Source organism: Centroberyx gerrardi, chromosome 8 (genome assembly GCF_048128805.1).
Source record: "Centroberyx gerrardi isolate f3 chromosome 8, fCenGer3.hap1.cur.20231027, whole genome shotgun sequence".
Classification (NCBI taxonomy): domain Eukaryota; kingdom Metazoa; phylum Chordata; class Actinopteri; order Beryciformes; family Berycidae; genus Centroberyx; species Centroberyx gerrardi.
Genome location: NC_136004.1, coordinates 27,355,252 through 27,383,079, shown reverse-complemented (window position 1 = coordinate 27,383,079; position 27,828 = coordinate 27,355,252). Strand labels below are relative to the sequence as shown.

The 27,828-nt window shown below is 42.7% G+C and overlaps 1 protein-coding gene across 2 annotated transcripts; it reads left to right on the top strand.

The window, feature by feature from the left end:
• The first annotated feature begins 1,053 nt into the window (after window positions 1–1,053).
• On the top strand, window positions 1,054–27,310 carry nf2a (NF2, moesin-ezrin-radixin like (MERLIN) tumor suppressor a). Of its 2 annotated transcripts, XM_071897640.2 has the most exons (16): window positions 1,054–1,775; window positions 3,346–3,471; window positions 3,630–3,752; window positions 6,944–7,027; window positions 13,676–13,744; window positions 14,290–14,372; window positions 15,768–15,843; window positions 16,493–16,627; window positions 16,790–16,864; window positions 17,214–17,327; window positions 17,595–17,717; window positions 18,157–18,374; window positions 19,927–20,032; window positions 21,622–21,740; window positions 22,450–22,609; window positions 26,114–27,310. In XM_071897640.2, the coding sequence occupies exons 1-16, from the start codon at window positions 1,662–1,664 to the stop codon at window positions 26,162–26,164; spliced, it is 1,776 nt and encodes a 591-aa protein (XP_071753741.1). In that variant the 5' UTR covers window positions 1,054–1,661; the 3' UTR covers window positions 26,165–27,310. The 2 variants fall into 2 exon arrangements, with proteins under 2 accessions (XP_071753741.1, XP_071753743.1); XM_071897642.2 differs by lacking the exon at window positions 17,214–17,327.
• The last annotated feature ends 518 nt before the right edge of the window (window positions 27,311–27,828 follow it).

Here is a 27,828-nt window from a genome sequence, read left to right as displayed (position 1 = left end):
ATAATGACTTAGCATCTCATAATTATGACTTAGTATCTCATAATTATGAGATGCTAAGTCATAATATTAAGAAAAAAAAATTCAATTCATGATGGAAAAAAAGAGAAAAGTGCCAGATTTCTTTTAACAGGCGGCGGAAACGGGCTTCCATATAACTCATCACAGAATAGACAAGTAAAGCAAAGCGTTTATGGGGGCTGTTTTTATTAACAATGTAAAAACGCTCTCATCCCAATCTTAAAGAGGTGCCCGACAAAAAAAATAAAGCATAGAACAAAAGTTGAATTTTCTCACTGCATGTTGCTCCCAGGAGTATCATTCTGATAAATCAGATGTATCATTTGGGGCCAGTTGCATAAAGATAGACCTAGTCTTAGACTTCAATGTGACCTTATGTCAAACTTGCTATAGACACTTATATTTACCTGTTCCTACTACTTCTTGATTGTTGTAGATCTCTAACAGGTTGTTTCTGTCTCTAAAGACTCTCTCTCTTCTTCACGCTCTTTCCAAAAAACAGAGATTTGCCATCTTGTATGAAACAGTTTCAGTATTTAAATTTCCCACCCTGACGGTTAGGCCGAGTCGTTGCCATTAGCCAGGGGGAGGGTGGCTAACTTTCCTACCTCAAAATAAGTCAGTCATAATATATTTAAGTAACAGACAGTTACTGTTACTTAATTAGCCTAGTCCAACCTGATAATCTAAGACCAGTCAATAGGCTTAGACTAGTCTTAAACTAGCTTCATGCAACTGGGCCCTGATGAGGAGGTGAAAGTTTGTAACGTATATGTATTAACAAATTCATAACGTCTATTACAAAGAGTGAAAATAGAAACATACAGCAAAAAATTATTACCGGTATTTACATTGAACAACAAACAATAACACCGACCCAGTCGTTTTTATTACTTTAACAGATTTATCACATTGATGGATCGTTCATGTGAGCTACACTAATTATAATATTTTGGACAGCACTTGAATGCAGCAGTGCTTCCAAGCTAAGGTAGCTAGTAATTCACTAGCACTACGTTAGCAGAATATAAGCAACACTCGGGTTTGCAGTTCAGAGTTCAGAACTTTGCAGTTGTACTCTTTAAAAGGGACTTACTGGATCCATCCATCACTGTGGGAATACCACCTAAACGTTAACGGATTTCATGGTGTAGATATAACTTAAGTACATGAGTACATAGGGGCGTGTACTGGATGTGCAATAATTAACGTTAGTTAGCTAACGTTAGCAAAGCTTTGATAGTAACAAGTTAGGTTAACTGACGTAAAGTTTCTTTGTTAACTTTTTCATTGGTAGCTATCGTCACTTATCAAAAACGATTATAATATTGTAATGAACAATACATTGCTCAAGCAAGAAAATGTAAATTTTCAACCTGTTGTAAAGTTTGATAATGAGCCATTTAACTATATTTTGAGTTAGACTAGCTAACGTTAGCTGAGTGAGCTAAGCCTGGGCTGCCTGGAGTCGTCACATGCACAGCTGTGATTATCTGGATAACCAAGCTATGCCAAAGGACTCGTCTATCAGCTAAAGGCAGAGCAATATATATATAATGCCTTGACCCATTGCGTGTATGACAGTACACACTCTGTGTGAATTAACAACTTCAGAAAAGTGAATAGCGACCTAGCTATTCATCATGGCAAGTGCTTTAGCAGCAAAAATGGGACTCAACTCGTTGAGGAGAAAACAAGCCAAGAACTTCAACATCAGGATCAGCACAATGGAATCTGATATGGAGTTCAGTTGCGAGGTGTGTGTGACTCTGTTGCATGATTTCATTCAACCTATTTGTAAGGGTTATAACACAGTAATGAATAATGTAGTGGCTGACCTACCCAGTGGGATCACCTCAGCATGTCCATCTCAGCTCCCCTTCTGACTCAGGCAACAAGTGTCATGCTCTGTAATGCATTTGCCTTGCAAAGTGCTATATTCTGGGCTTAAATTATGTTATAATGTTATTATTGATGTCAATCGAATGAGGGTGAACATATCTTATCTAGTCTGCTTTTGCCAATTCTTGAGTCAAGTGGGACGCATTATCAGCTGATGTTCTGCAAATCTAATTCATTTTCATGATCCAAGGGCTGATAATAGTTGTCCTTCAGAAGAAAAAACACAGCAGAGTTTCCTTTTTTGACACAAGGTGGCAGCAAGTAACTATGAGCACGCAGTGAAACTGGTGTAGTTGGTCTAATAGCAAAGACCATCTAAGAGACAGGCCTATATTATTATTCAGCTCTGTCTTACGCAGGTATGGGATCAGGAAAAATTCAATCAATGTCAAAGCCCAATCCAATATAGCACTTACTGAAATGCTCTGTCTATCAACCTGCGGTTTGAATCAAAAATCTATCTAACTTGTGGTGGTATCATTCCATATTTTTAAATGCATTTTTGGGCCTTATTGCAGTGTCACTGGTTTCACTGATAGTTTGCTTGATGATGTGCCAGAGCAAAAAGGCATCAGAATTACGTGCAGAGACCATCTCTGTACTTAAAGGGGAGGAACCCCACCAAGGTTTGCAGTTGGTAATTACACACAGCAGTAGAATGTCAATTGCAGGTTTGCAATTTCTATTTTCTGTGCTGGGATGATAATTGTATCAATTATGGGATTTGTAAATAGCAATTATTGGAGCTTGTTCATCTAGACAGAGAATTTTCATTTAGCCCTGCATATTAATTTAAATCAACTTTGGCCGTAGTTGTCATCCCTCCTGCATGGTGAGCTGATATCCCTATTCCACACAGTTTTTACCTCTTTCTTCCGCTCCAACCTTGAATGCTCTTGAAAGCTTGCAGCCATAGTTAGCTAAGAGGTTTGAGATTAAAGCTATCTAAATTGGATATGCACATCTGATATGCCTTTCTCATCACTCTCAGCTGGATGGGGAGAACATGTATGGCTCCCTGCCTTGAACTAGACTGAGGTTAGGATAGGATAGATGCACTGATATGTCTGGGCTGAGCAGAGGCAGCTTCTTACAACTGGCTCTGAATATTTTACCTTCTAAAGAATCAGGTGCTTCTGTCATCTTGCTTATTCATATGCATTACGAGCAGAAAGCAAGCTTAGTGAATCTGTTCATCAGAGCCTACACATTTGTTCACAATGTCGAGCTGTGATAGACTGAATTTGGTTAGTATCTCCCAGTGTTTTGTAGGTGTTTCACTATTTTATGTTTTTTATTCATATGTTACATAAAACCGGTGGCAACATATCTGCTCAATCAGTAACAACTAATCCAATTTCGTAGCTCAGTGCTGTCTATTTTTCTCCTGGGTGCAGATTGTTTAGATCCCTTTATGTGTTGCAGGTCAAATGGAAGGGAAAAGACCTTTTCGACCTGGTGTGCCGGACTCTGGGACTGAGGGAGACTTGGTTCTTCGGGCTCCAGTACAACATCAAGGACACAGTGGCTTGGCTGAAGATGGACAAAAAGGTACGGGATTTGGCGTTCCTCCTCGCATTATACTGATCTAAACAATGACAACATGAGCCAGGCAAACCCAGCTAATAGATCCAGTGGCAATGAAAAGGGAATGGCTTCTCCCCACCGTGTGAATGTTCATTTTCAGCATCTTTGGTTCACTGTTGCAGGTTTTGGATCAGGAGGTACCCAAGGAGGAACCAATCACCCTTCACTTCCTGGCTAAGTTCTACCCCGAAAACGCGGAGGAGGAGTTAGTGCAAGATATCACACAGCATCTCTTCTTCCTACAGGTAACTATACATAATGTAGGCCCACCGTTTTCTCATTATGCTTTTCACATGACATTCATTTTTTTTCCTACTTTGTTTATCTAGTGTTATGTTTTTCCTTTTAAAGAGTAACTCCACACTAAAACACTTTTTTTTGAGTTGTAAACTGGTATTTAGTACTATGTAGTTATGAAATACAACAATGCAATACAATCATACTGTAGTTTGTCAACATTTGAGCACAAATGTGCCGCTGCCGTGTTTTCGCCCTCCGGTGGTTAAAATGAGCAGCTGGTGTTCAGTTTGAGATGCAGCAGTGTTCAAGGACAATTGTCCTAAGATACGTCATTTGGTAAAAAAAAAAAAAATGTTGCCACCCGTTCCTCTTTTCACCAACCCCAAACCCCCTCCCCTCTCCTCCGCTCTTCACGCTCACTTTCTTGCATTTTTCAAAATCGGGCCGTAGGCGGAGAGAAGCTCAAACTGTGTGCAAAATTACACTTTAAAGGTAACTCGGTCTGAAAAGCATTCATTGAAGGCACTCAGATAGATTTTTAACTGCATATTGTTCTTTTGGCTCCGGATGTACCCTTGAAAGACTGAGCTTTTACTCTTCCCATCCATCCCATACATGCCTATCACACCACAAAGGCCTCATGAGAAAGATCACTGTGCTCACTTACACTGACTGACACATCCTCTTCTTTCTCTGCTGTCCAACTTGATATCACCATGGGCTTATAGGTCCTAAAGGTAAACTTGAAATCCGACATGCCTCTCAGACCCTGCTGTGGATTACTGCCTGGCCAGTGGGCAGAATGCTTCTTTCCCTTTCTTTGCTTGATCGCAATCTTCCCAGAGGCTTCCTGTGTTCACGGGTTTAAGAGCAAGTTTTAAGAGGTTAGAAGTGGGTTTCATCTCTCCGAAGTGCTAGGTGAGTTCAGGTTAGTTCTTTGAACAGAAAAAAATAACAATGAAAAACATAGTGTGTGTGTTTGTGTGTGTGAGAGGGAGGGTGGGGATCATGTTCAACTGGGATTTGTGCAGAATCAGATCGTGCAGTACTTGAAGGTTTGATCTTTGACTCTTTAATGTGGCTAGAAATGCTCTGTGAAGTTGGGATTATGCGTTTCACACTTGCCCACCAGTCACTCAGTTGATGCATTATGTCTGCGGCTTATTTACTATTCTGATCAGGTGCCAACAGGGGGCAGGCGTCCACACTATTTCTGACAAGTTGTTGAGCATAGCTCTCTGTAATACACTTTCTCCATTGTGCCGCTCTGATTGTGTGCAGCCATGTGGAATCAATGCAACATATTACCACTGCCCTTTCTCCTCACTTAATACTCTGCGGGGAATTCCTGCGGAGCCCGACACACTATTCCCCTCGCAAGAGATGAGATTTGTAACTGTGCCCCCGCCGTCCAATTCGACCGGCCACATTTATCAATTACCAATTAGGTTTTAAGGGCTCAGTTATTGGCCCAGTTAATGACATATTCTCCATGGGATGGTCGTCCCCCATAGCACTCGTCATATCCAGTCCATTGTGCTGGTTTAGTTACATGGCTTAAGACAGCAGTGTGCATGTGTTCCTCACTATTTGGAATAGAGGCACTTATCTACTTAAGGCATATAAAAAGTCCCTCTTTGTCCTTAATCCGTTTAGAGGTAGTTTAAGCTATTTATTTATTTATTTATTTGTCAGAGGAAAACCTTTCTCACAAAAGACTACAGCCGACAAATTACTCAACAGTTAAAGTGGTACACAGCAACAAGGGGAGAAGAATACAAATGTCTAGTGCCTCGCATCGCCTGTCTCCTTATTACTCTACACTCATTAATTCCCATAATGTCGGGAGCAGGCCTCTGTTCAGATAGTGTCACAGGCATGACAGCTGGATTAGCGCTTATCAGAAATGATCACCGACCCGGCTACAGATACACACACACACACACACACACACACACAAACAACTCACACAATTTACACAGACACACACGTCTCCGTCACCTCGGCCCGCGGTCTTGGCAACAACATTGCCTCATTTGTAAACCAGATTGGAAGCCTCAGCCTCTTAGCGCTTCCCACGATTGGTGGCTGTCACCTCTGGCTCCACACCTTTGTTAGTTCACAACAAGAGAAGACGACATGACTGACTTTGCAAATAATACGGTTTGAAGCATCATATCGCCCGCTTACGTATCTAAGGCTGAAGCATGTTTACAGCTGTAGCTTTGCACTCCAGCACTCCATACATACTTACATGAGTTTGAGACTGAATCAGCTTGACGGCTGATGGAGCTGGAATAGAAACACCTGGTGAGGAGTAGCAGTTTGACCCGAAGGGAGTTTGTTAATACGATTTGATTTTGGCCAGTTCTAGGGCTTCTGCATTTCTGCCTTGTCATTATGCTCTGTTGACTAGCAAAGCTGACTCTCTTGGAGCAGTTTAATGATCAAATGAAGTGCACTTGGCTTAGGTATGCAGTTCTTGGCATGGTGGCTAATAGGTCCCCATGTGGCTATGGCACTTACTTCTTATGTACTTGGCATAGTTTTTTTCCTGTCTCTGGAACTCCATAAAATAAAAATGAGGCATCCATGTAGCAGTGGTAGCTGGCAGATTTTCCAAAACCAGTTCTCAGCATATAAGAAGTTGATTTTGTGGACACTGAAAACACAAGTCAGATATATTTTGAAAAACCATGACCTAAATGCTGTCAAATACCACTTTTGCAGTGGTGCCTGAACATTGCCCATACTTGTGTTTGGTTCCCCTATGTGTCAAATTGATTAAAGAAGAAATGAAAACAGGGAACAATGTTCTGGCTGTCAAAAGCACAGTTATCAGTTAGAAAGTTGTATTTTAACTTACATTGTCAGTCTTGTCTCTAAGACATTCTGTTTTTTCATTGTGTTTGGGTCATGTTAGATCAAAGGGCGAAGTGTCCTGATTTATTGATGAGTTTCCCCTCAAAACCCAGTCTTACTGGGAACTTTTTCAACGCTCTTACAATAAACAACATTGAATAGCTTCTCTTCTGATTCAACAAACGAAATGACTAGAGATATAGCTCTGTAGTTAATTTGAAAATGGATTTTTCTGTTCAGAAAGTGAGGAGGAATGAGGAGGCTGTTATTCAGGTGGTTATATATATAGCGTAATTGGTAGTAGCTCCTAACCAACTCTTTGGTCTCTCCCCAGGTGAAGAGGAAGATCCTAGAGGAAGAGATTCACTGTCCACCCGAGGCCTCTGTGCTGCTGGCCTCTTATGCCGTCCATGCCAAGGTTAGTAGTCTTTCTGGAATTTACTAGTTTATTCTCAGTTATTTTCAAACAAGATCTGTGGTCCGTCCTTCCATGCATTATCCATCCATCATTTAACATTTGCATGGCCAAATACCCATCCCTCATCCTCGAGGATCAACAGTCAGCTACCTAAAATGTTTGGAAATCGCACCACAGGAAAAACCCCTCTTAATAAACCTCAAGCGATCTCAGACGTTTTGGTTGAAAGATCCCATCACTCGAAATCCCCCAAGAAAAAGATAGGCAGAGTGAGGTGCAGCTTTTTGACAGGTGGACAGGGTCTAGTGAGACTACAGCTCTACCTCAAAGACTTGGCCGAGAGCCCACCGAGACTCGCCTTCCCATGCCAATTTAGCAGGCATCGGTTGAAAGAGGCTGACTGTGCGGATAAAAAAAAAAAAACAGCAAATCAACTCGAGACTTCTGCTTTCTGCTGTCGGCGCCCTCAAACTGGACACGGCAGAAAACACGGGACCAGAACCTGTTTTCATTTAATCATCAGTCCGCTTTGATTAGAGCCGATATGATTAAATTGCCATAATAAAGGGGAGACAGGTACTTGTTTGGCAAAGCAGCTGCTGAGAGGTTTTTGGCAGTCTTCTCCCATCTCCTTTTCTTCTCGTCTGAGTTGTTTTCGTGGAGAAACCACAGAGTAGCCTGTGAAGTATATTACACAATGGGATCCACAGTGGGACCTTGACTCATCTTTAATCATGATTATGCCGAGCCTGAAGGTAGTAGTGAGGCGAGAGAAAGATGGGACATGAAGGTGTGTATGTGAGAGCCTGTGTGCGTAGAGGTGTATTCCAAGACAGCATATTAATGTTTTAAAGGAGGGCTTTTTCATGATGTGAATCATAGCTGCGTTCAGGTGGGAACAATTGCACAATGACTCCCCGTGTGTAATCAGTTTCCAATCAGAGCAGAAAGTGGCGTATAATTCACAACAAACGCAGTGGAAAGCAGAGCAGGAGCTGCCATTACCCTGCATGAGTTGGAGAGAGTGAATAAATAGAAGGAATGATAGGAATTAGGAGTAGTGGGTGAATTTGTGTGCACACACATGCTCAGACTAACTCCCTTATAACTGTCTCTATGTGTATGCACACCTGTGTACATGTGCATACACTCTTAACCAAAGGGGTTCTATATAGCAGGGGTTGTCAACCTTTTTATTATTCTCAACCTGAAAAGGAAGCAATGCCTACTCCTAAACCCCCCCCCCCCCCCCCCCCCATCACAGGCTGCACATGCAGAGTGGAGAACAGTTTAACCAAATAATGATATTCCATTTTCAGGTTGTTTGAAGTGATTATCAGTAGGGATGGGAATTGATAAGATTTTATTGATACAATGCCATTATCGATTCTGCTTATCGGTCCGGTTCTTTATCGATTCCCTTATTGATTCCCGATCAATTTTCTGTGTGGAAAAAAAAGTAGCCCTACACAGGTTTTCAGCGTCAATGCAGCTGTTTTATCTCTTGAGTCTGAACACAGTGTAGAATGTCTGCCTAATAACATTTGAACATGTTAAAATAAATTACAATGCTCCTTTTCTTAAAATGATATAACTTGGAAAACAAATAAGATGGTTAGATGGTTACCCTAAGATGTTTCAACATATTGCTGGTGTTTCCACCCTTAAGGCTGCGTTCACACATAGCGTTTTTTCCCCAAATGCCAGCGCCCTTTTCTCATTAAAAGCAATGGGAAGCGGCCGCAAGGCGCACAAAAGGCGGCCGCTCCCGAAAAGCGCTGCAGCCGGCATTTTTTTCGTCAGAGTGGAGCACTTTCAAAAGTTGAAAAATTTTCAACTTTTCAGAAAAGCGCCGGGTGACATGAACCGCTTTTTCCCAGCCGACCAATCGCGATGACAGAGACGCTGGCCGTTTCCCAACAGCGATCATAAAGGCAGTATGGATTATACTGGACATGTATTGGAAATATCTGGTAAGCCTTTGCTTGTTGCACAACACTGTTCTGTCTGCTAGAAGTGAACCAGCTGGTTAGTGAGCTAGCAGCTGCTCAGCTAACGTCAGGTGACGTTGCCGTGATCCGCTTTTTATTTCTCCTCACAAAAAGCGCTCCAGGTAGCGCTTTTTCCACATCAAAAAACGCTATGTGTGAACACAGAAATGATAATTTTACAGACGTTACAAGTAGCACTGTTGTCATCTTTCTTCGTGAAATGAAGCCACACTTTGGACCGTTTCTTCCTCTCCATCATGACTCCTTCTTGTTGCAAGTTTCCAGCAGCGTAGATGCAGAGTTTGACACTATTACGCATGAGTTTTTGCAATGCACATGCGCAACTGTCAGAAAAACATGCCGGCATCGATAAAAGGAATTGATAACGTCGGAGGCATACGATTCCAATGGATCAGACAATTTGGAACCGGTTCTCAACTGGAACCGGTTCTCGATTCCCATCCCTAATAGGCCTAGAGGCTGGAAACTATTCGGTATTTCACTAGAAAAAAGCAAAAATTTGACAAAAATCTGAAAAAAAAAAAAGATAATAAATGTGGATATTGTGGGCTTCTGCAAAATGATGGGCAGAATGATCTCGTGACCCCCTGGGTGGTCCCAAATCCCAGGTTGAGAACCACTGCTGTATAGGACCAGAAAATGGTTCTTTAGGCTTGTACCATAGCATGGGCTGAAAGATATTGACAAAAAATCGAATTGTGATTATTTGAATGTGAATATTGCAATTGCGATTTAAACTGCGATTCATATCATCAAGTTTTTCTTGATGATATGAATTTAAACATTTTTAAAATTGTTTAAAGAAAAGTGATTTAGTTAAAAAAAAAAATGGCTGTCAGTGTGCAGGATTTACTGAGTTTGAGTATGATGAAAAGTTTTCACCAATATTATATTTGATTAATGGACCAAAGATTATCTGGAGCTCTAAAAAACCTTCTTTAGAAATCCATTTTGAACCCCCTTTCATAAGCAATTAATTGCAGCCTCTGCGATTTGGAAATTGCAGAAGTTCATATTGCAATTTTGATGTTTTTTTCAATTAATTGTTCAGCCCTACTTTTTGGTGCTTTCAAGAGCCCTTTAAGAATGTATGAAATGTTCCAAATCAGAACAACAACCCAGAACCACAGTCTGATTTGCCTGTTTTTTTTTTAACAAAATCAGATGGTTCTGTGAGTCATTACAGTTACATAATGATTTCTACATTCTATACAAGCCCAACCAAAAAAATCCCTCCTTTTCTGTGTATATGTGTGTGTACGTGTGTGTGTACGTGTGTGTGTATGGTCTCTGAGTCGACTGCTCAGCCACTATGGGTCTGCAGAGGGGAAGACTACCTCCTGCTTTGAATTCTGTGTGGGTGTGGTGCTACGAGGAGGTGTTGACAGGGAATTTCAAGAAACAGCCGCTCCGGAAAATGCAGAGGGAGTCGGCGTGGCACGGAGCCTGAGTAGGGAGCGATGTTGTCTCCCTCAGCCCCACCGCGACCGGGTGGGGGGGATAGGAGACCAGTCGAGTAGGGAGGGAGATGACACGCTGATAGGCACACACAAGCCGAATGACACGAGCGAGAAACGTGGTTTTTCTCAAAGAGACTTCTACCCGAAGAGAGAATTTGAAAAATTAAATCAGGCAACATATGGCTTTCCATTTAGGCTACGTTCACACTGCAGCTGAAATCGACCCAATTAGGATTTTTTCCCTAACATGTCACACAGATCTGATGATTTCCAGTCAGCCAAAAGCTGCACTGAGTCGCATTTTTCAGTTCCTATCTACATGTAGATGTTGTTCAAATCAGATCGATGCGATTTGTATTTAAACGCTCAAATTGGAATTTTTCAGCCTTGCCATGACAACAAGTACATCTTTCTTCATTCACCTGAGACAGTTGTTATAGTTTTGCCACCCATGGCAGCTTGGCTGAGCCAGCGGAAAGAAAGTGAAATAGCCGACTTGATTGATTGTTGGGGAGACGCCTATAGACGTCAAGTCAGTCAAAACTTGAAGGAGATGAAGTCTTTTGTTCTTTCTCTGTGCATGTGCGTCCCTTCAACACCGCTGTCACTTCATATTGGTATGGCATATGGGTCACATCCTAGAATAGATATCAACAGTCATCCAAAAAAAATTTGATATGAGCAGCAATTTGCATGTGTGAATGACAGGCCTGCAGTGTGAATGTAGCCCTAGGTTTGGTTAGCCACCTGCGGAGATAGCAGACCAATGCTATCCAAGCAAAGTCAAATTTTGTCTGTTTAGCCTACATGGCAAAAAGTATCTTTATTTGGCTAGACATGGGAAACTGTATTTGTCACTAGAGTACTGTAAATAGAGCCTCGTCAAGGTGACTCAGCTGTGAGGGAAACACATTTCCAAGATCCAACAGAGGCTCTGCTGACCAGAATACATTCATTAGTCAGTAGTCGCTTTTGTGCTGTTGGTGATGATCGCTGAGTGAAATCATTGACACATAGCTGTCCTCTGAGAGTCGATTGTGGCTGTCAGTGTCGGGTGTTTCAAATAATTGCAATCTAGGTGTAGAAGCAGAGTGCATCTGAGAGCGATGTCAAAACACTCACACTATCTCTCCCTGAGCTGTACCCCAGCTGATGCCATAATATTTCTAAGTCTATACATAATCAATTATGTAGTAGTTGCAAACAAACAAGTTAGGAACTGAGGGAGCAGAAGCAGCAGGAATGGGAAACTGAAGGGAAAGGAGCTAAATAAATGGCCCACGGCTTCTCCATCCTGTTAGCCAGTGCAGTGGTGTTCTCCTCCAGTCTGTGTGGGGTGCAGATTTAATTCAGTTCAGGCTGGTTTGGAGACTGTATGCACAATAACTAAATCCAGTACACATGTAATAAAAAACCACAATGAAAACATAAAACATCACAACATATACCATACAGACAAACATCAGTTGATTAAGACCAGACAAGGAGTCAAAAGCTTCCATTATTTCCTTTGCAAATTAAAGGATAAATCCACCCTAAAACACTGTTAAAAAACAGCAGTTGGGGATGTACCTTGCATTTCTGGGCCCATTTTGTTGTTTGGTGGTGTATTTGTCTTATCCTCACAGATAACCGTCCACATGTAGACAACATGAAGTCACACTGAGGTATTTCCAACGCCGCCACAAGACACTTTTGATTGAGAGCAATAAGTTCACACCCGTTCTCTGCGGTTGTCATTCTGGGAAATGTAGTAAACTGAAGTAGAAGTAGACAAGGGAAAGGGAGGGAAAGTGGGTACACCAAAAAAAGTAAATTACAGCACTTCATCACAAAATAACTCCTGGAATGCACTAAACATCACAAATTGAAGATATGTAAGAGTATCCAAGGGTAGATTCTTCCTTAAAGCAATCTAATCATGGTGAGAATAAATGAGTCACTGGTTCTTTTACTCCTGAGTTTAAGCACTCTAAAGTGGTGCCCAGAGGGCGTCGACTTGAACTGTCCTCTAAAAAATACACAAAAGAGGAGATGCAATTTCAAATTAGCATTTTATTTGAATATGATCTGAGCTCTTTGGTTCCCTAGTTGCTCAGCTGCCTTAATAACATCTTTGGAGAATACAGTAACGTTAGGCTACTTGGCTTGCAACTGAACTATTAGCGAACATGGTTTATAACATATTACATATATACATACATAGAAGCAATACTTATTCAATAATGTGCTTTATTAGATTATTAGAAAATGTCAGAGTATGTTACCTTAATGTACAGCAATCCATGCAAACTCTCCAGTGATAAACCCAGAAATAATTTCTTCCGTCGTGTGACGTCATGTGAAGTTGTGTGTGTGTGAGTTGTGTGAAAATTTGCAACCAAGGTGTGAAGATTCATAGTTAAAGTTAGATATTCACAATAATACAACTTTACTTTCTTTTTAGTAAGTAGATATTGCTCGATAAAGAACACAGATGATGAGATGAAAGTGAATGCCTCATTCTTGACTGACTGAATGACTTGAATTAGTCTCTTGTGCCATGATGACCATGCTGTGGTAAAAACCCCAAACGGTTACAAAAACAGCAAGACAGAAACAAACCAACAAAAAAATCAAGAAGACAGCAAAAAGACAACTGGATTGGATAACAGAATCTAAGTGACAACAGACATGCACAGAGCGCGCAGCAACACACACACACACACACATATGCAGGTGAACATACATTACATGCACGGCCACAGCCCACTGTATAAACCCCATAGCCAAATCCATAATTCAAGTATTTCCACCACATCTTTACAATAGCCTAAAGTAAATTCGCCACCGCCAATGAATCATCGCTTAATACCACTATATCTCCTTTTAAAACATGCCTGATATCATTCCTACCTTATTCTCATTCTCTGAGATATCTCTAATGGCATCATTTAATGACACAGTCTCCCAACAACTGGGCCACTGGATGTGAGTTGCAAGTTAATGACCTGACGGGAGACCAGCCTCCATTCATTCTCAACGACAGCCCTCTTCTTCCTGCCAGCGCTGGAGCTTCACCTTATGAACAACTCCCAGGGGAGATATAGTCTGGGCTATTATCGGAGGGATGCTGGATGATGGCCATTAGTTTCGAGTGTTTTTAATTCTTTTGGCGCTTACACTCAATTTTACAGTACGGAGACTACGACCCCAACGTTCACAAACCTGGCTTCTTGGCTCAAGAGGAGCTGCTGCCTAAGAGGGTGAGTGACAGCTGGTTTTCCCTGGTTTTTTGGTTCCTTAGCATTGGTTATCTGTTGCCATTCTGACCAGAAGTAACCTGCACATGGTCAGCAGTAGGGCTGCCACAAAACCTTATTTTCATTATCAATTATTTTTTTGCTTAATCAATTAATCATTTAGTCTAGAAAATGTCAAAAATAATGGCAAATGTTCATCAGAAGTTACCAGAGCCCAGAGTGATGTCTTAAAATTGCTTACTTAGTCTGACCAGCAGCCAAAAAACCCCCAAAGTAATCATTTCATAATGATATGAAACGAGAAAAGAAAGCAAATTTTTAGCATTTATGAGGCTGTAACCAGCAAATGTTGATTTTTACTTGATAAATGACTAAAATAATGAATCAAGTATCAAAATTATAATCGATTAATTTCTGTCGATTGACTTATCGATTAATCGACTAATCGTTTCAGCACTCTACTATCCTGCGTTCTGATGTTGTACATAGCAGCGTGTTGTTTCTGCACGTCTACATGTATGTTTATAGATCTGTCTCTCTCATTTCAGGTGATTAACTTGTACCAGATGACTGCGGAAATGTGGGAGGAGAGGATCACAGCGTGTTATGTCGAGCACAGGGGAAGGACGAGGTAAAGTACTGAGCTGTACTGACTGAGCTGTACCACTTCTGTCTAGTTTCATAGTTGGAAGCGTCTTTAAATTCCGATGGGCGGGGAGTTTTTGGACCAAAGCAGAGTACAGGCTGCAAAGTGAGTTTTGAAAGGCAGAAATCTCAGCACCTGGCGAAGTAATCGTCGAGTCATTGGTTTTGATCAACAACCCTATCAAACCCCTGCAGATATATTACCGTCATTTTGTGCTATGAGGCAGTAAAAATCTTACTTATTGCACCTTTAAAGGAGAGTTGGTGTTCCACTCTCCTTTAGCATTTGTATTGTTTATTGAGACAGTGGGAGGGATACAGAGTAGGGGAGACTTAATAGGGAAAGCCACGTTGGCAGGATACATGTGGCTCCAGAGGCGGGGAACTCAACCCCCCGACTATCTGTGGGCATTGAACAGAAACTTTACTGAGCTAGAACAATATCACTACCCAATGTCATCATATTGTTAAAGATTTATTTCACTCCTGTTTTTGTCCCCTGTGGGTTTATATTGTGTTAGCATTTACCGCTGATTTTTGTTTTCTTTGTGTTATTTACAGTAGCCTATTTTTTTGGTGTTTTGTTTTTTTGGCCAGCACAACATCATAGTAATCAGATCTGACATGTCATGCACATCCTCACATTCATATTTTCCCACAGACTGAAACTGTAATGCATTGCAGTTGCACAGCATAAATCATGCTTAGCTGTTTAAATTTCCTCCGACCCACTCTAAAGTAATAATGTGCTCATTGTCCAACCTAGTTAAGAGTTGTTTACTTGGCATAATGCTCTCTTGTCCCTTTTAAAATTTGATTAAGCTTAAACCAGCAGTTTTCCAACCACCCATATCAAACAGCCGGTTATTAAAAGTTGAGGCGGCAGCATGGCCTGATTTTTTTCTCAACCATCAAAGTATGCTAATGTTGTTTTCTTTGTTTTTTTGTGCTGAGTTGACCCTGAAATCGCAACAGATCTGGCAACCAGTCAGCAGAAAGAGAGGAGGCAAGAGAGCCTCATGCATTTGTTTTCACTATCACGGTATTAAGAGTGTTGGAGGCTTCAGAATTGGTCTTCTCTCCCATCGAGCATGACCTCTAAAGCCTGTTAGGGGAATTATGGTTGTGTTTTGTGTTGGTGCTTGTGTGCTGATGTTTTCACCCTCACTGGTAGTGTGTGTCAGAGTTTTTATAGATCACACAACATGACAGATGTCACACACAAAGGCAGAGGAAACGAGGTCTGATCTTGTTTTTCTCTTCTTTTCTCTTCCCTTCTCTTCTCTTTTGTTCTCCACCCCCTCCCTCCTTCCCTCCCTCTCTCCTTCATCCCCTTCAATCCCTCTCCATCTCCTTCCTTTTCTGTGTGTCTTTGAACCAGGGATGAAGCTGAGATGGAGTATTTAAAAATAGCTCAGGACCTGGACATGTATGGCGTCAATTACTTTTTAATCAGGGTGAGCCGAGGCTTCTCCACTATGTCTTGTCACACTAAGCCAATATGAGAGATTAGGAGGTGTGTCATTTTCACCATGCTGTTATGAAATGGAGTAGGGGAATAGTACTTTGACTCTATCCTGTTCTAAATTGTCCCTTAGTCGAATGCATTATTTGAATCTCAAGCATTTTCACAGCTCCCTCCAACACATTTGCATGACATTGGGTACCGGGGTAATAGGCTGACCAATGTCTCTCAAGGCAAGTGAGTCATAACTTAACAAAAACAAACCAGTAATAAACAGGAACTCACTTGAGGCGGCTCTGGATTTGATCAGTGCTTTATCTAAAAGGCCAGGACATTTTAAAATACCACCCAGAACTGAACCTCAGCTTAAGTAATTCACTGTAGCATTGCTTTTCAGGTAAATAAGCACAGACTGTGTATACCCCCACAGCTGGCACTGTTCATCCCAACTCAAACTGACACCTAATTGTGCCAAGCCGTGCCACTGTAATGCCACCTCTGCCAAATGAATGTAGAAATGAGTGTTAGCTGGCTTTGGTGGCTGGAAGGGTTCGCCCCACAGCTACTCACTAGTGTCCCTTAATAGACAGAGAGTAAAAGCTTTGTTTCATCTGCGCCTTCATTGCTCTGGCTTGGTTTAGAATAAAAAGGGAACAGATCTTCTTCTGGGAGTGGACGCCCTCGGTCTGCACATCTATGAGCCGGACAACAGGCTGACGCCCAAGTGCTCCTTCCCCTGGAACGAGATCCGCAACATCTCCTACAGTGACAAGGAGGTGCGTCAACCGCTGTTTACTGACGAGGGTTTAATGATATTCATAATATTCATAATAAAGATTGTTAGTTCCTGAACATTGATCTTTTAGAACGTGAAAAGAGTCTCATTCCTCTCGTGTTTTGATCAAAAGTCTGGGATTCTTGTCTCCTCAATTTTTTAGTTTACCATCAAACCTCTGGACAAGAAAACCAATGTTTTCAAGTTCAACTCTTCACGGCTGCGGGTCAACAAGTTGGTGAGTTCAATACTTTATTACTACATTATCATTTTGGAGGTGGGGATACATTTCACTAACATACTGTACATTGGAGCAAAATCACTCCCCACACGTCTTCTAGCTCCAGTTCATCTTTCCATTCTGTATTCAACTCAGGATGGGAATTAATCACCCGCCAAATGCTAAGAAATAGTTTGGCTGTGGAAATGGTTTGTCTACTCCACCAGCAAACCATAATTTTGGTCCTATTATTTCTAGCTGTCTGGGAAAGTAGTGAAAGTGACAGGTGAATTTGAATTTTGGGATGTACCAGCTATTGTGGCCGATGGTTGTAGTTTCCTTCCTTGATTCCATTGCTTTTGTGCAGATCCTGCAGCTGTGCATAGGGAACCACGACTTGTTTATGCGACGGCGGCGGGTGGACTCTCTGGAGGTGCAGCAGATGAAAGCTCAGGCCAGAGAGGAGAGAGCCAGGAAACAGGTACTGATACTGGACAAAAAGAGAGAGAGAGAGAGAGAGAGAGACAGAGAAGAGGGATTGGCGTGAACTCGTCAGCGAGACAAAGCACCTTCTTTCTAGCCGCTATCATTTTATTTCAGACTTTCCACAGTATCTGTCTTTGTTGTGTTGACTTTTATGGTTCCCCATCCATGCTCCATCTTTAGTTTGTTCCATCTATCTCTTTCTCTCACTCTCTTTGTCGCTTTGTCTATATTTCTACTTGCCCCCCCCCCTCCCTTCTGTCAGGTGGAGAGGCAGCGTTTGGAGCGGGAGAAGCAGCTAAGGGAGGAGGCGGAGAGGGCCAGGGACGAGCTGGAGAGGAGGCTGATGCATCTGCAGGACGAGGCCCACATGGCCAATGAAGCCCTGGTGAGACTCAACTGGGGAATCAAATTCACTCCCCATCGTATTGGGATAAGCCGGGTTTGAAACCAGTCAAAGTATAATGTTGAATTGACCTCCCTTCACACACTGTCTTCCTCCCTCCGCACCTCTCCCATTCCCTGTCTTTCTTCTTTTTCTTGTCATTCGCTTTTTCTCCCCTTCACATCTCTCGCTGTCGCTTTCTCCCTTCCCTCCATCTCTCCCTCTCGATTCTTCCATCTTCTTGTCCTTCCCTCCCTCTCCGCCGCTGTCCCCCTTCTTTCCTCTCTTCCTCCCCCCCCCCCCCTTTATTAACTTTCTCTCTCACCTCTGTTTGTGCCGTCTCTTCCTTTGCCTCAATGCCTCATCACCTCTTCCATACCCCTCTTTATCCACCCCTTTCCCCCTGCTTGTCTTTGCCCCGCCTCCTCCTGCTCCCCTCCAGCTGCGCTCGGAGCAGACGGCGGACCTGCTGGCCGAAAAGGCCCAGATCGCGGAGGAGGAGGCCAAGCTGCTGGCCCAGAAAGCCGCCGAGGCTGAGACGGAGATGCAACGCATCAAGGTGACGGCCATCCGCGGCCAGGAGGAGCGACGGCTCATGGAGCAGAAGATGCTGGAGGCGGAGATGCTGGCCCTCAAGATGGCCGAGGAGTCGGAGAGGAGGTGGGTACAGGAGGGAGGGGCAGGGGGGGGATGAATGTAGGGCGTACACACATGCAAGCTGCAGTGCATATATTTCTGTTACAGCTTTAGTCCCTGTGTTGCTGTCTCTCTGTCACATCAGCATGTGCGCTCATACACCGTCTCGCTCACACCTGGTTTCTCGCTGTTTCTTTGTCTTTCTATCTCTCTCACACACTGACACACACACACAAACACAAAACATAATTCACAGATCTTTAGAGAAGTTATTCCCACGTTTTACTTACTTTCTAAGTTTCACGTTTTTTCCCCCTCCATTTGAAATGCGAATGTCTCGATCTAAGGAAGTTGCCTCACAGCAGCATCAAAACGCACTTCCCAAATAACCTCCTCTCAGCTCTCAGCCTCCCAAGTTTTGTGTTGCCATACCTTTTTATGTCAAGGTGCACGAATATGCCGTTGCACGTTGGTTTGCTCAACAGCACAGGAGTTGGTCGATATATGCAAGAGCTCTGTCATACAGCTGCATTTAAGTTGCCTGATCAAAGAAAGAGAACTCCTGGCTTGTTTCAGATCATTTAATTTCAAAGATTTTGTCCTAGCACTGCAGCTGAGATGCAGGTAATCATGCGGTTACACCCACACTGTTACACACAGAGGAAAAAGAGAGAAACCTTTTTTCACCAGCCTTCCTCCGGGTTGGAGGCACAGCAGTTAATTGTGCTAGTTAATTGTTAGCAGTAACATTGATTGATGATGCGAGCCTCAATCAAATACACTTACTTTTACTAGATTCTGAAACCCTGGAGGCATTCAGACTGATTTTTTTATTTATCTGTCCTGTGCTTATAAAGCAATTCCGCTGCTTTCTTTTTTAAGCCTCCAAGAGTGATATTTATCAAGTACCTAGAATAACTGCTGCTCGACTTTTTCCTTGCAGATCTGTACAGATCAGATGGTTAAGGGGACTTGATGAGTGATCCTTGATCAGCACTCTGCAAAGCTTGATTGATGCAGGTCCATTGAAGCTTAGCACTTAGTCATTTTCATAATATGACGGTATACATAGATACTGAGATCACTTCTAAACCTCTGCTTTGCAATTTATTAGGCAATCATTTCAAATGGGCACCATTAACCACTTGCCAATAACTGCATTTTCTGGATGAGCACTTTCTGCACCAGAGAAATTTGAACCTGAGGCACTCGACATGTAAATGACTATGTCCACTCAAGCCCTTGAGGCACATTGCACCCCCACATCAACGAGGAAGCGCTGAATTTTCTGGAACATTTTAAAAACGAATCAAAAGAAATCTCATCGACTCCCTGAAGTTCTTTAATCTCAGTGTGCCAACACGTTGGTGGAATGATGTAGTCAGAGATGATTGTCTACCAGGGTGATACATTGATCACCTGAGTAATAACAAAGTGACATTCCTGGCACGCCGAGAACAGAAGTACTGATTATGTAAGATAATTGTGGATTCAATTTAGATAATTCTGTTTCTCCTGGAAGACTGGAGGGTGAAATGAAGTATTAACTGCATCTGTCTGTCTGTTCGTCCCTCAGGACCAAGGAGGCCGAGCAGCTGAAACAGGACCTGCAGGAAGCCAGGGAGTCGGAGCGCAGGGCAAAGCACAAGCTGCTAGAGATTACCAGCAAGGCTGTCTATACGGTAACAGCCTGGACACACACACACACACACACACACACTTAGAACACACAGGCATACACACTCACACACTAAAAATACACAGGCATACACACGTACCTACACAACACAATGACCAAAGGCATAGAGATAGATGCACAAAAACAAAATACACAGGAATACACTGCACTGGAAGGGCACGTATACACACCTGCACACACAAACAATACACACACACACACACACACACACACACACACATTGATGGTTGATGGGCACACATACACACAATAGATACTCCCAATAGGGAAGCACATGCAGTAGTGCTTCACAGCATAAAAGTATGTGCTTCTCCATTGGGAATATCAGTTGCTACTGTTGGTTTGGGAATTCACGTGACCACACAGTTTTGACAGTTTTATCTTGACTCCTAATAGTGTACACACACACACACACACACACACACACAGCACTTGGACACACATACACACATGGCCCTGCACACCCGCACTAAACAGAAGATACTTGCATAAGAACAGGCAGCACATAAGTCAGCCTACGCAAGAGCTGCCAGCGCGCACAAAACCCACCCACTACACATTCACCAGCTTATATACACACACACACACACACACACACACACACATATGCACGCACAAATATATAGAGACATCCTGCAACTGATATAATACTACACTCTTATCAGCTTATGAATGAAGAGCCGACACGCACACACAGTCACACGCACACATACGTACAAAAACATGCTGCAACTGGAACACCGCTATACACTTATCAGTTTATGAGTGAAAAGTCTACACACACACACACACATTTGCACATATACACAGTAATCTACTCAGTAATATTTCAGCTGGCTTCGGTCAAATGGCCCTGTATGCTCTGCCAGACCATATTTATGTCGAATATATCCACACTGTAGTTGGGATTCACATGGCAACTGATGGATTTCCATTTATTTTGTATACTTGGTCCACTTCTTATCAGTCTGTCTCCTAAAATGACATATGGCCAACGCATTTGAGACATCATTTGAAAGCATATCTTTGTGTGTTCATGGTCTGTGCTCATCAAAGCGTTCATCGGTATTTTTTCCCCCCCACTTCCTTTCAACTGTGCTCTCTATCTACATCTTGTCCTACTTACGCACATCCTTTCCATCTCTTCCTCCCTTCCCCCGTCTTCTTTCTGATCACCACCATTAACAACCCCCGATTTTCCTCTCGTCCATCTCGTCCACTCCATCTGTATTCCCCCGTTTTCTACCCTCTCCCTCCCTTCTATGTCTCTATCTTTCACATCCAAACTCCCCTGCCCCCTCACCCTCTGCCTGTCTCCTTCCCTCTTATCATATCCCCCTCTCCCATGTATATCTCGCTCATTCCCTCTAACTCTTCACTTCCTCTGCCTCCTTTCCTCTCTGCATCCCTCCCTCTGGCTTTTCTTTTCCTTCTCTCCCTACCTCCTCACTCCCTCCTAATCTCTCCACTCCCTTTAAACCTCCTTTTTCTGGCCCCCCGTTTCCTCCCTCCTTCTGTCAATCCCTCTACATTTCCTCCTTCCCTCCCTTCCGCCCCTGCTTCCCCTCCCAGCCGCCAGCGCTGCCGGCCGACAGCATGCCGGCCGACCTGAGCTTCAGTAGGGAGAACCTCAGCTTCGACTTCAAAGACACTGACATGAAGCGTCTCTCCATGGAGATCGAGAAAGAGAAGTGAGTGGCCCGCCCTCTTCTGCCGCCGCCGCATGATGCTTTGGGTCTCAGCGAGTCTGCGTTTTGCACTCTCTGATTGTGTGGATCGTTTTCGTTTAAGGAGGTGTAGCACATGCCTGATTGCACGCTTTAGTGGTTTAACAGTTAATCAGTAGAAGTGATAACGATTAATTAATAAATGCCCCTTTCAGAGTATTTTAAGTACCCCGGAAATCTGTGTAAGATCTGACTTGATGCAATATTTTACTCTGGAGGAACACTTTCACTTTTTAGTATGCACAGTTTAATTCAGGAGTTCATGAGAGCAATTGACCCCCAGCATTAGCTGTCACTGATGTCACTGCCGGCGTTGAGGCTTTTTTTCCCCAGCTCTTGGTGCCAATAATTGCAGACAGGCAAAATTACTTCTCGACAAGTACGACCCCGGCTGCGGAACTGAATAAATTACCTGGGTCTAACTTGTCATGTTTGTAAATGAATTAAAAGCAGGAATTTTTACACTGGGTTTTCAAATTGAAAGCAGTGAGTGGTGACACTATGAGTCCATTATTGGTGGTTAAACGTTTATGAACACCTATAGAGTTAGGTGTGCTAAATTGAAAATGTGCGACTAAAGTGAAATCCAACTAAAAAGCGCCAAAAGCCAAATCTGTTAAGTGAATGGCATCCTCCTAAACGGTCCCCCAACCTGCGATTTGTCCGTGTTTAGGGTGGAGTACATGGAAAAGAGCAAGCACCTGCAGGAGCAGCTAAATGAGCTGAAGACAGAGATCGAAAGCCTGAAGCTGAAAGAGAGGGAGACTCCGCTGGACATCATTCACAACCAGAACACTGAGCAGGGGACCAGCAAGCACAGCAACTTTAAAAAGGTAGCTGGCAGCTACTGGCACGGTGGACGCATTCATGTGCACACACACATACAAACATATACATACATTTGCTGCAAATCACTCTTTAGATGTTCCTCACACTATGTACACACTCCACTCTCCCCTTCCATGCCTCATCCACCCACAGGCGCATACACACATGGCCAAAAATATATCAAGCATTTCATATTTGCCTTATCACCTCGTATACATGTATTGCGTTGAAAAACCTTTATAATGATCTCACAAGGATAACTGCCTATCAAAAATTTGATACTCATCTCTCTTACAACACCCACGCCTCACCATCATATTATTTTAAGGCAAGGTATTGATTTTTAGAGCAACACTTAATAGCGATGGTCTCCACTTGGCCCCAGATTCATTTTTCTGCCTCTTGCTCTCGCTCGCGTTTCTATTTTGATTGAGCCCCACTGTGAGTGTGCCTTTGGGGGTGTGTTGGGAGGGGGAGCGATCGTTCAAGTTTTCTACAACGACCTCTAAAAGTGCACCGTGATTACAGGTCTCAAGTGCAGAAAAAAAAAAATTCTCTGTGCAGCAATGGAGGGGTAAATCCGCGTTTTGGTATGCAACTAATGTCGGCTCCCCCCGTAAGAATAGATATTGCGTCTCACTCGAATGCATGCGTATGCGGTGCTTTTCATCACAGCCCGGCATAGCGATGATATGAAATTAAAAGAAAAGGGAGGATGAAGAAAGAAGACAAACTCCTCCAACAGCTGAGGGATATTTGAACATCTCAGAATTGATTGGTCAGGGGCAATGAAATAGTTATAAAAAGGAGATTTTTTTTTTCCACTGTCCTCAGATGAACAACCAGATTAGACTCATCCCCCTTTATCTCTAGCCCTCCAGTATCTCTGTAATTTCAATGAAAGTATCAAATTAAATTTTGAGCTATGCGTCTCAGCACATTGTGTAACAAAAAAGCCCTCCCCTTCTCCATTCCTCTCCCCCAGTGTGACATATACGTGTTAGGGTACTGCTAATTGATTTCTGCTTGCCGTTTAGTCATTTGGATGGATGGGGGCACCTCTGGTATGCAGGGGGAGAAAGAGCTAAGTTAAAAGTGTTGGTTTAATTGAACTGGAGGCATCCAGCATTCATCTCTTTGGGGGAGGGAAGGGGTGGGGGCATATGCGGTTGCAGAGGAAAGGAAGGCAGAGGGAACAAAGTCAACTTCAGCAAGGGAAGTGAGAACTATGGGGGGGCTGGGGTTGATCAACAGTGTTCGAAGGATGATGGAGAGAGTTTGAGGGAGGTGAGATTGATTCAAGGAGTGGCGGTGAGGATAGGACTTAAAAAAAAGGGCTTAGAATGCACTGTGAAGTTGGAGGCCAGAGAGGATGAGGATGAGGGGAAGAAAGGAGGGAGAGGGAGTGCGGAATGAAGCACAGAGCTCGGAGCCAGAGGCGTCAGGGCCGGCTGCGTTTCCGGGCTAAGTTCTGTCCGTCCACGCTCCCTCTCCCATGGATGATTAATGAATGGCCCAGGACTCCCTTGACACGGCCCAGCGCCTCTGCACTCATACCAGGCCACGGGCTCTGCTCTGTTAGCACCGGGCCAGCCAGCAGAGCTCGTTCTCAGCAGCTGAACGACACACTCTGGTCACAACAGAGAAGACTTGCACTGATCCTGACTGTGTGAAGTTTTATTGAGAGGAGATGCTTTTTATATAAAGCAGTCCATCCAGGCTGTGTGAACTGGAACACAAAGGAAGTCAACCACCATTGTGCTCCCCTGCATATCGAGCAATATAGGATTTCTTTTCTGGAAATGGCTTGCTGTTGTGCCATTCATAACACTAATACCCTGGACATTGAATAAGGAATGCTTGCCCTTTCCAGCATGGAGACTGCGGGTACTGCAGAGTACAATGCAGGATTGGACACACAAACACGCACACAACAGGCTTTCACACATCAAGTCTACTTCAGGCTGCCTGTCAGCAGGGAAAATAGAAGGTGATAGGTAAACATTACGGTGCAAATCCATCTCTCTCCCACACAGTGTGTATTTGGATTGGCTTAAGACCCTCTTGTACTCCCCAGAAATAAGGATGTCCCAAACTGTCTTCCTACAACCCCAGTCTAATATTTGCTTTGGCAGCTCCTTTAATTCCCTTACCTGAAAGTCATTCAAGTGAGGGAAAAGTTTGCCCAGCCAATTTGAAGTTTGGCTAAGTTATACAGTGTTAGATGTGCTAATGGGTAGATGTATGCATGGGGTTAATAGACAGCCAGTGGTCTGAATTAATCCATCACCAGTTCATTTAAACCTGGGGGGGAAAACCATTAACAGTGCTTTCTCTGACTGACATTGATCTTCTACCCATCTCGCTCTCCCTGTCTGTTTGATTGTCTCTGCAGCGGAGAGTCTGGGCAAACTACAGATTTCTTGTCCATCAGGGCGATTTGTAAACACTGATTGAGCTTGATTTTTGTTTCACTGCAGATTTCTCAGGCAATAACTTACAAACATGATTAATGTAGACACTTTGAGAATACGTTGAGGTAAGATTTGTATCACCAGTGCAACAATGCTGCATGTCTTCACATACCATGTGAACATACCAACGTTCGGGGTATGTTTTGAGCGTGAGAGACAAGGGAGGGGTGCAAAGAAACCCCGCTCATTCTCTCCTTCTGAGCACTCAAGTCTTTTGATTGACCAAGGGAGACATTTGAATTCATATCTTCTGTCAGTTGATGCTACGGTATTTTTTCTTCCCCTAGTGCCTTTTTAAATGTACTCTAGTATTCAGCAGAGGCATGATTGGGGTAAACATACATGTATGTTTTCATCAGAATAACAAACTGCAGCTACAGAGTTTTCATGTATTTTTTGCCTTTTATGTGTTTATTGCCTTTCATGATGTTGCATCGTTTTGACGAGTTAACACAGCTAGCTAGCAAGCGGTAATGAGATAGCATTAATTGAAGATAAACAGAAAAATCTCAAAATACACAGAATATCAACAGAAAATAAACAGAAATAAACTCAAAATGAACAGAATTAAATTACTTCAGAGTTTACCATGGCGAAATCACATTGGTAGGGAAACGAAGAAGCACAGAAACCTGATTGGCTGCTGACGGCCAATAATCGCGCAAAGTGACAGAGTTTCGCTGGTCGCTCAGCTCTATAGCAAATGAATGGACTTCTGCCGACTTGTTGATGATGTTGCTCGCAGTGTGAATGCACAGTCAGAAGGACCTGGCAGGAAGACTGAGAGGGAAAGGGCAGGCGACAGGTGAGGGTTTAGGTGATGTTAGTCCCTGATCATGTGACATTTGGTTGTTACAGTTGCTATATATCTTTCTTGCTGTCTTGCTTTATTTATTTATTTAACCTTTAATTTACCAGGCAGGTCACTAATTATTTACAGTTCTTGTTTTTGCTCTAATCGGGTCTATTCTGTTGTTTTTTATTTCCACCCCAGATAAAACCCTTATCAGGTCTTTGTCTTTATCTCTTCCACAGCTAACACTACAGAGCACCAAGTCCAGAGTGGCCTTCTTTGAGGAACTTTAAAACTGTGTGTATGTGTGAGGGTGTACGTGCACCAAGAACGCCAAGAACTTCTCATTTCTACATTCCTGGTCAATCTAAAGGATCGACCGCACTACAAGGCCTTAAGCTCCTCGTCCTGGGAACCACTGTGTAGCACAGAAACAAAGGACCACCGCCTCACTCTGCACCAACACCACGGGCCTCATGAATAAACAATGTGTATGCGCAAAAAGGACGCACAGATAACATTTCCATGCTAAATTTGGGATTTGTAAAAAACAAACTTGAGTGTGTGTTTACAGTGAGAGTGTGTGAAATACTGCACATTATACATGCATATTTTGGAGTGAATTTGGGTGTGGGCTTTTAGGAATGCCGAATGGTAAAGGTAGACTGATGCAAAAAAATGTTGGATATACAAAGTGCCCGTCTTTCCACTGCTCTTGTTCCACTGTTCGTCTAATGATATTGGTGTAATTTATGTGGTTATTATAACATGACCAAATGAGGTGACCTACATTATTTGATAGCCTATCTGTTTTGAAATTCAAATATAAATCAACCACTAAGGAATGAAGTTGAATAAGAGAATGATTTATTATATGCCTGGCCTGTCACCCAGTCCCTGAACCCTGACTGCCACATAGCTACAAACATTTTAGATGATATTTAATTTAAAACAGTCATTCTGATGCTCCTGCATGCAGCATTATATGTTGACTTAGATTTCCCATTCCTTAAACATTTTGTTAAGAACTGTAGGGAATAACAGTTCAGCCCAATGTTGAATTAACCGTAAATCGGGTGTGTTATGTTTGCACATGTTGATGAGCAATGACTGCTTTGGCACTGTTGGAAGAAAATGACAAACTTTGACAAGAAAATCTGTTTATCTTGACAATTTTGTGGCTCTTTTGATGTGTGCGTACTTCAGAACTTTAAAATTATCGCCATCACTTCTTACCATTTGATTTATTTTATTCGTAACGCCAACCAGTGCCTCCAAATATTGTTTTTCTCTGGACTCAGTCACCCTCATCCACCCAATATCCACTTAACAACTGGTGAAGAGTTTTTTATTAGTTTGTGTTGTTTGTTTTTTACTTCATGGCTACATGCTGCCTCTGTTTTTTTGTTTGGACCGAATGAGTTGAATGAAAAATAAAATGCTCAACCAGCAAGTACAGGGCATTTCAGCAGCCATTTATGGCTAATTGTGGGAGTTGATGGGGTGTGGATATTAAGCTTGTTCTCACACACAAAAATGCACCACAGTGATTTATAACAAGAAATTTGCATTGGTCGCGTGAGCAGTGTTTTCTAAGTCTCAGAATTAATGTATGTTTGCATGTTTGTGCCTTTTTGCATATGCAAATTGTTGTGGTGAATATGCAGAAAGTTTAATACATGAGGCCTCAGGACTTAAGTTTACATCTTGTATACCCAGAGACATCATCAATTCTCTGGCTGCCTCAAGCAATTCACTTGAAAAGAGTGTTCTTCCACGCAAAGCACCAAGTGCACTATGTTCTGCCCTTGAAAGTTAAGAGATGGCCATTTGGACTACAGTAGGTGGTATTTTGAACTAGATGAAGGAACAGGGATTCTTACGTGTGCTTGTGCTGCATCTGTCATCTATCTTACTTTGGGGTATTTTTTTGTTATCAGGGTTACTGTTAGCAGTA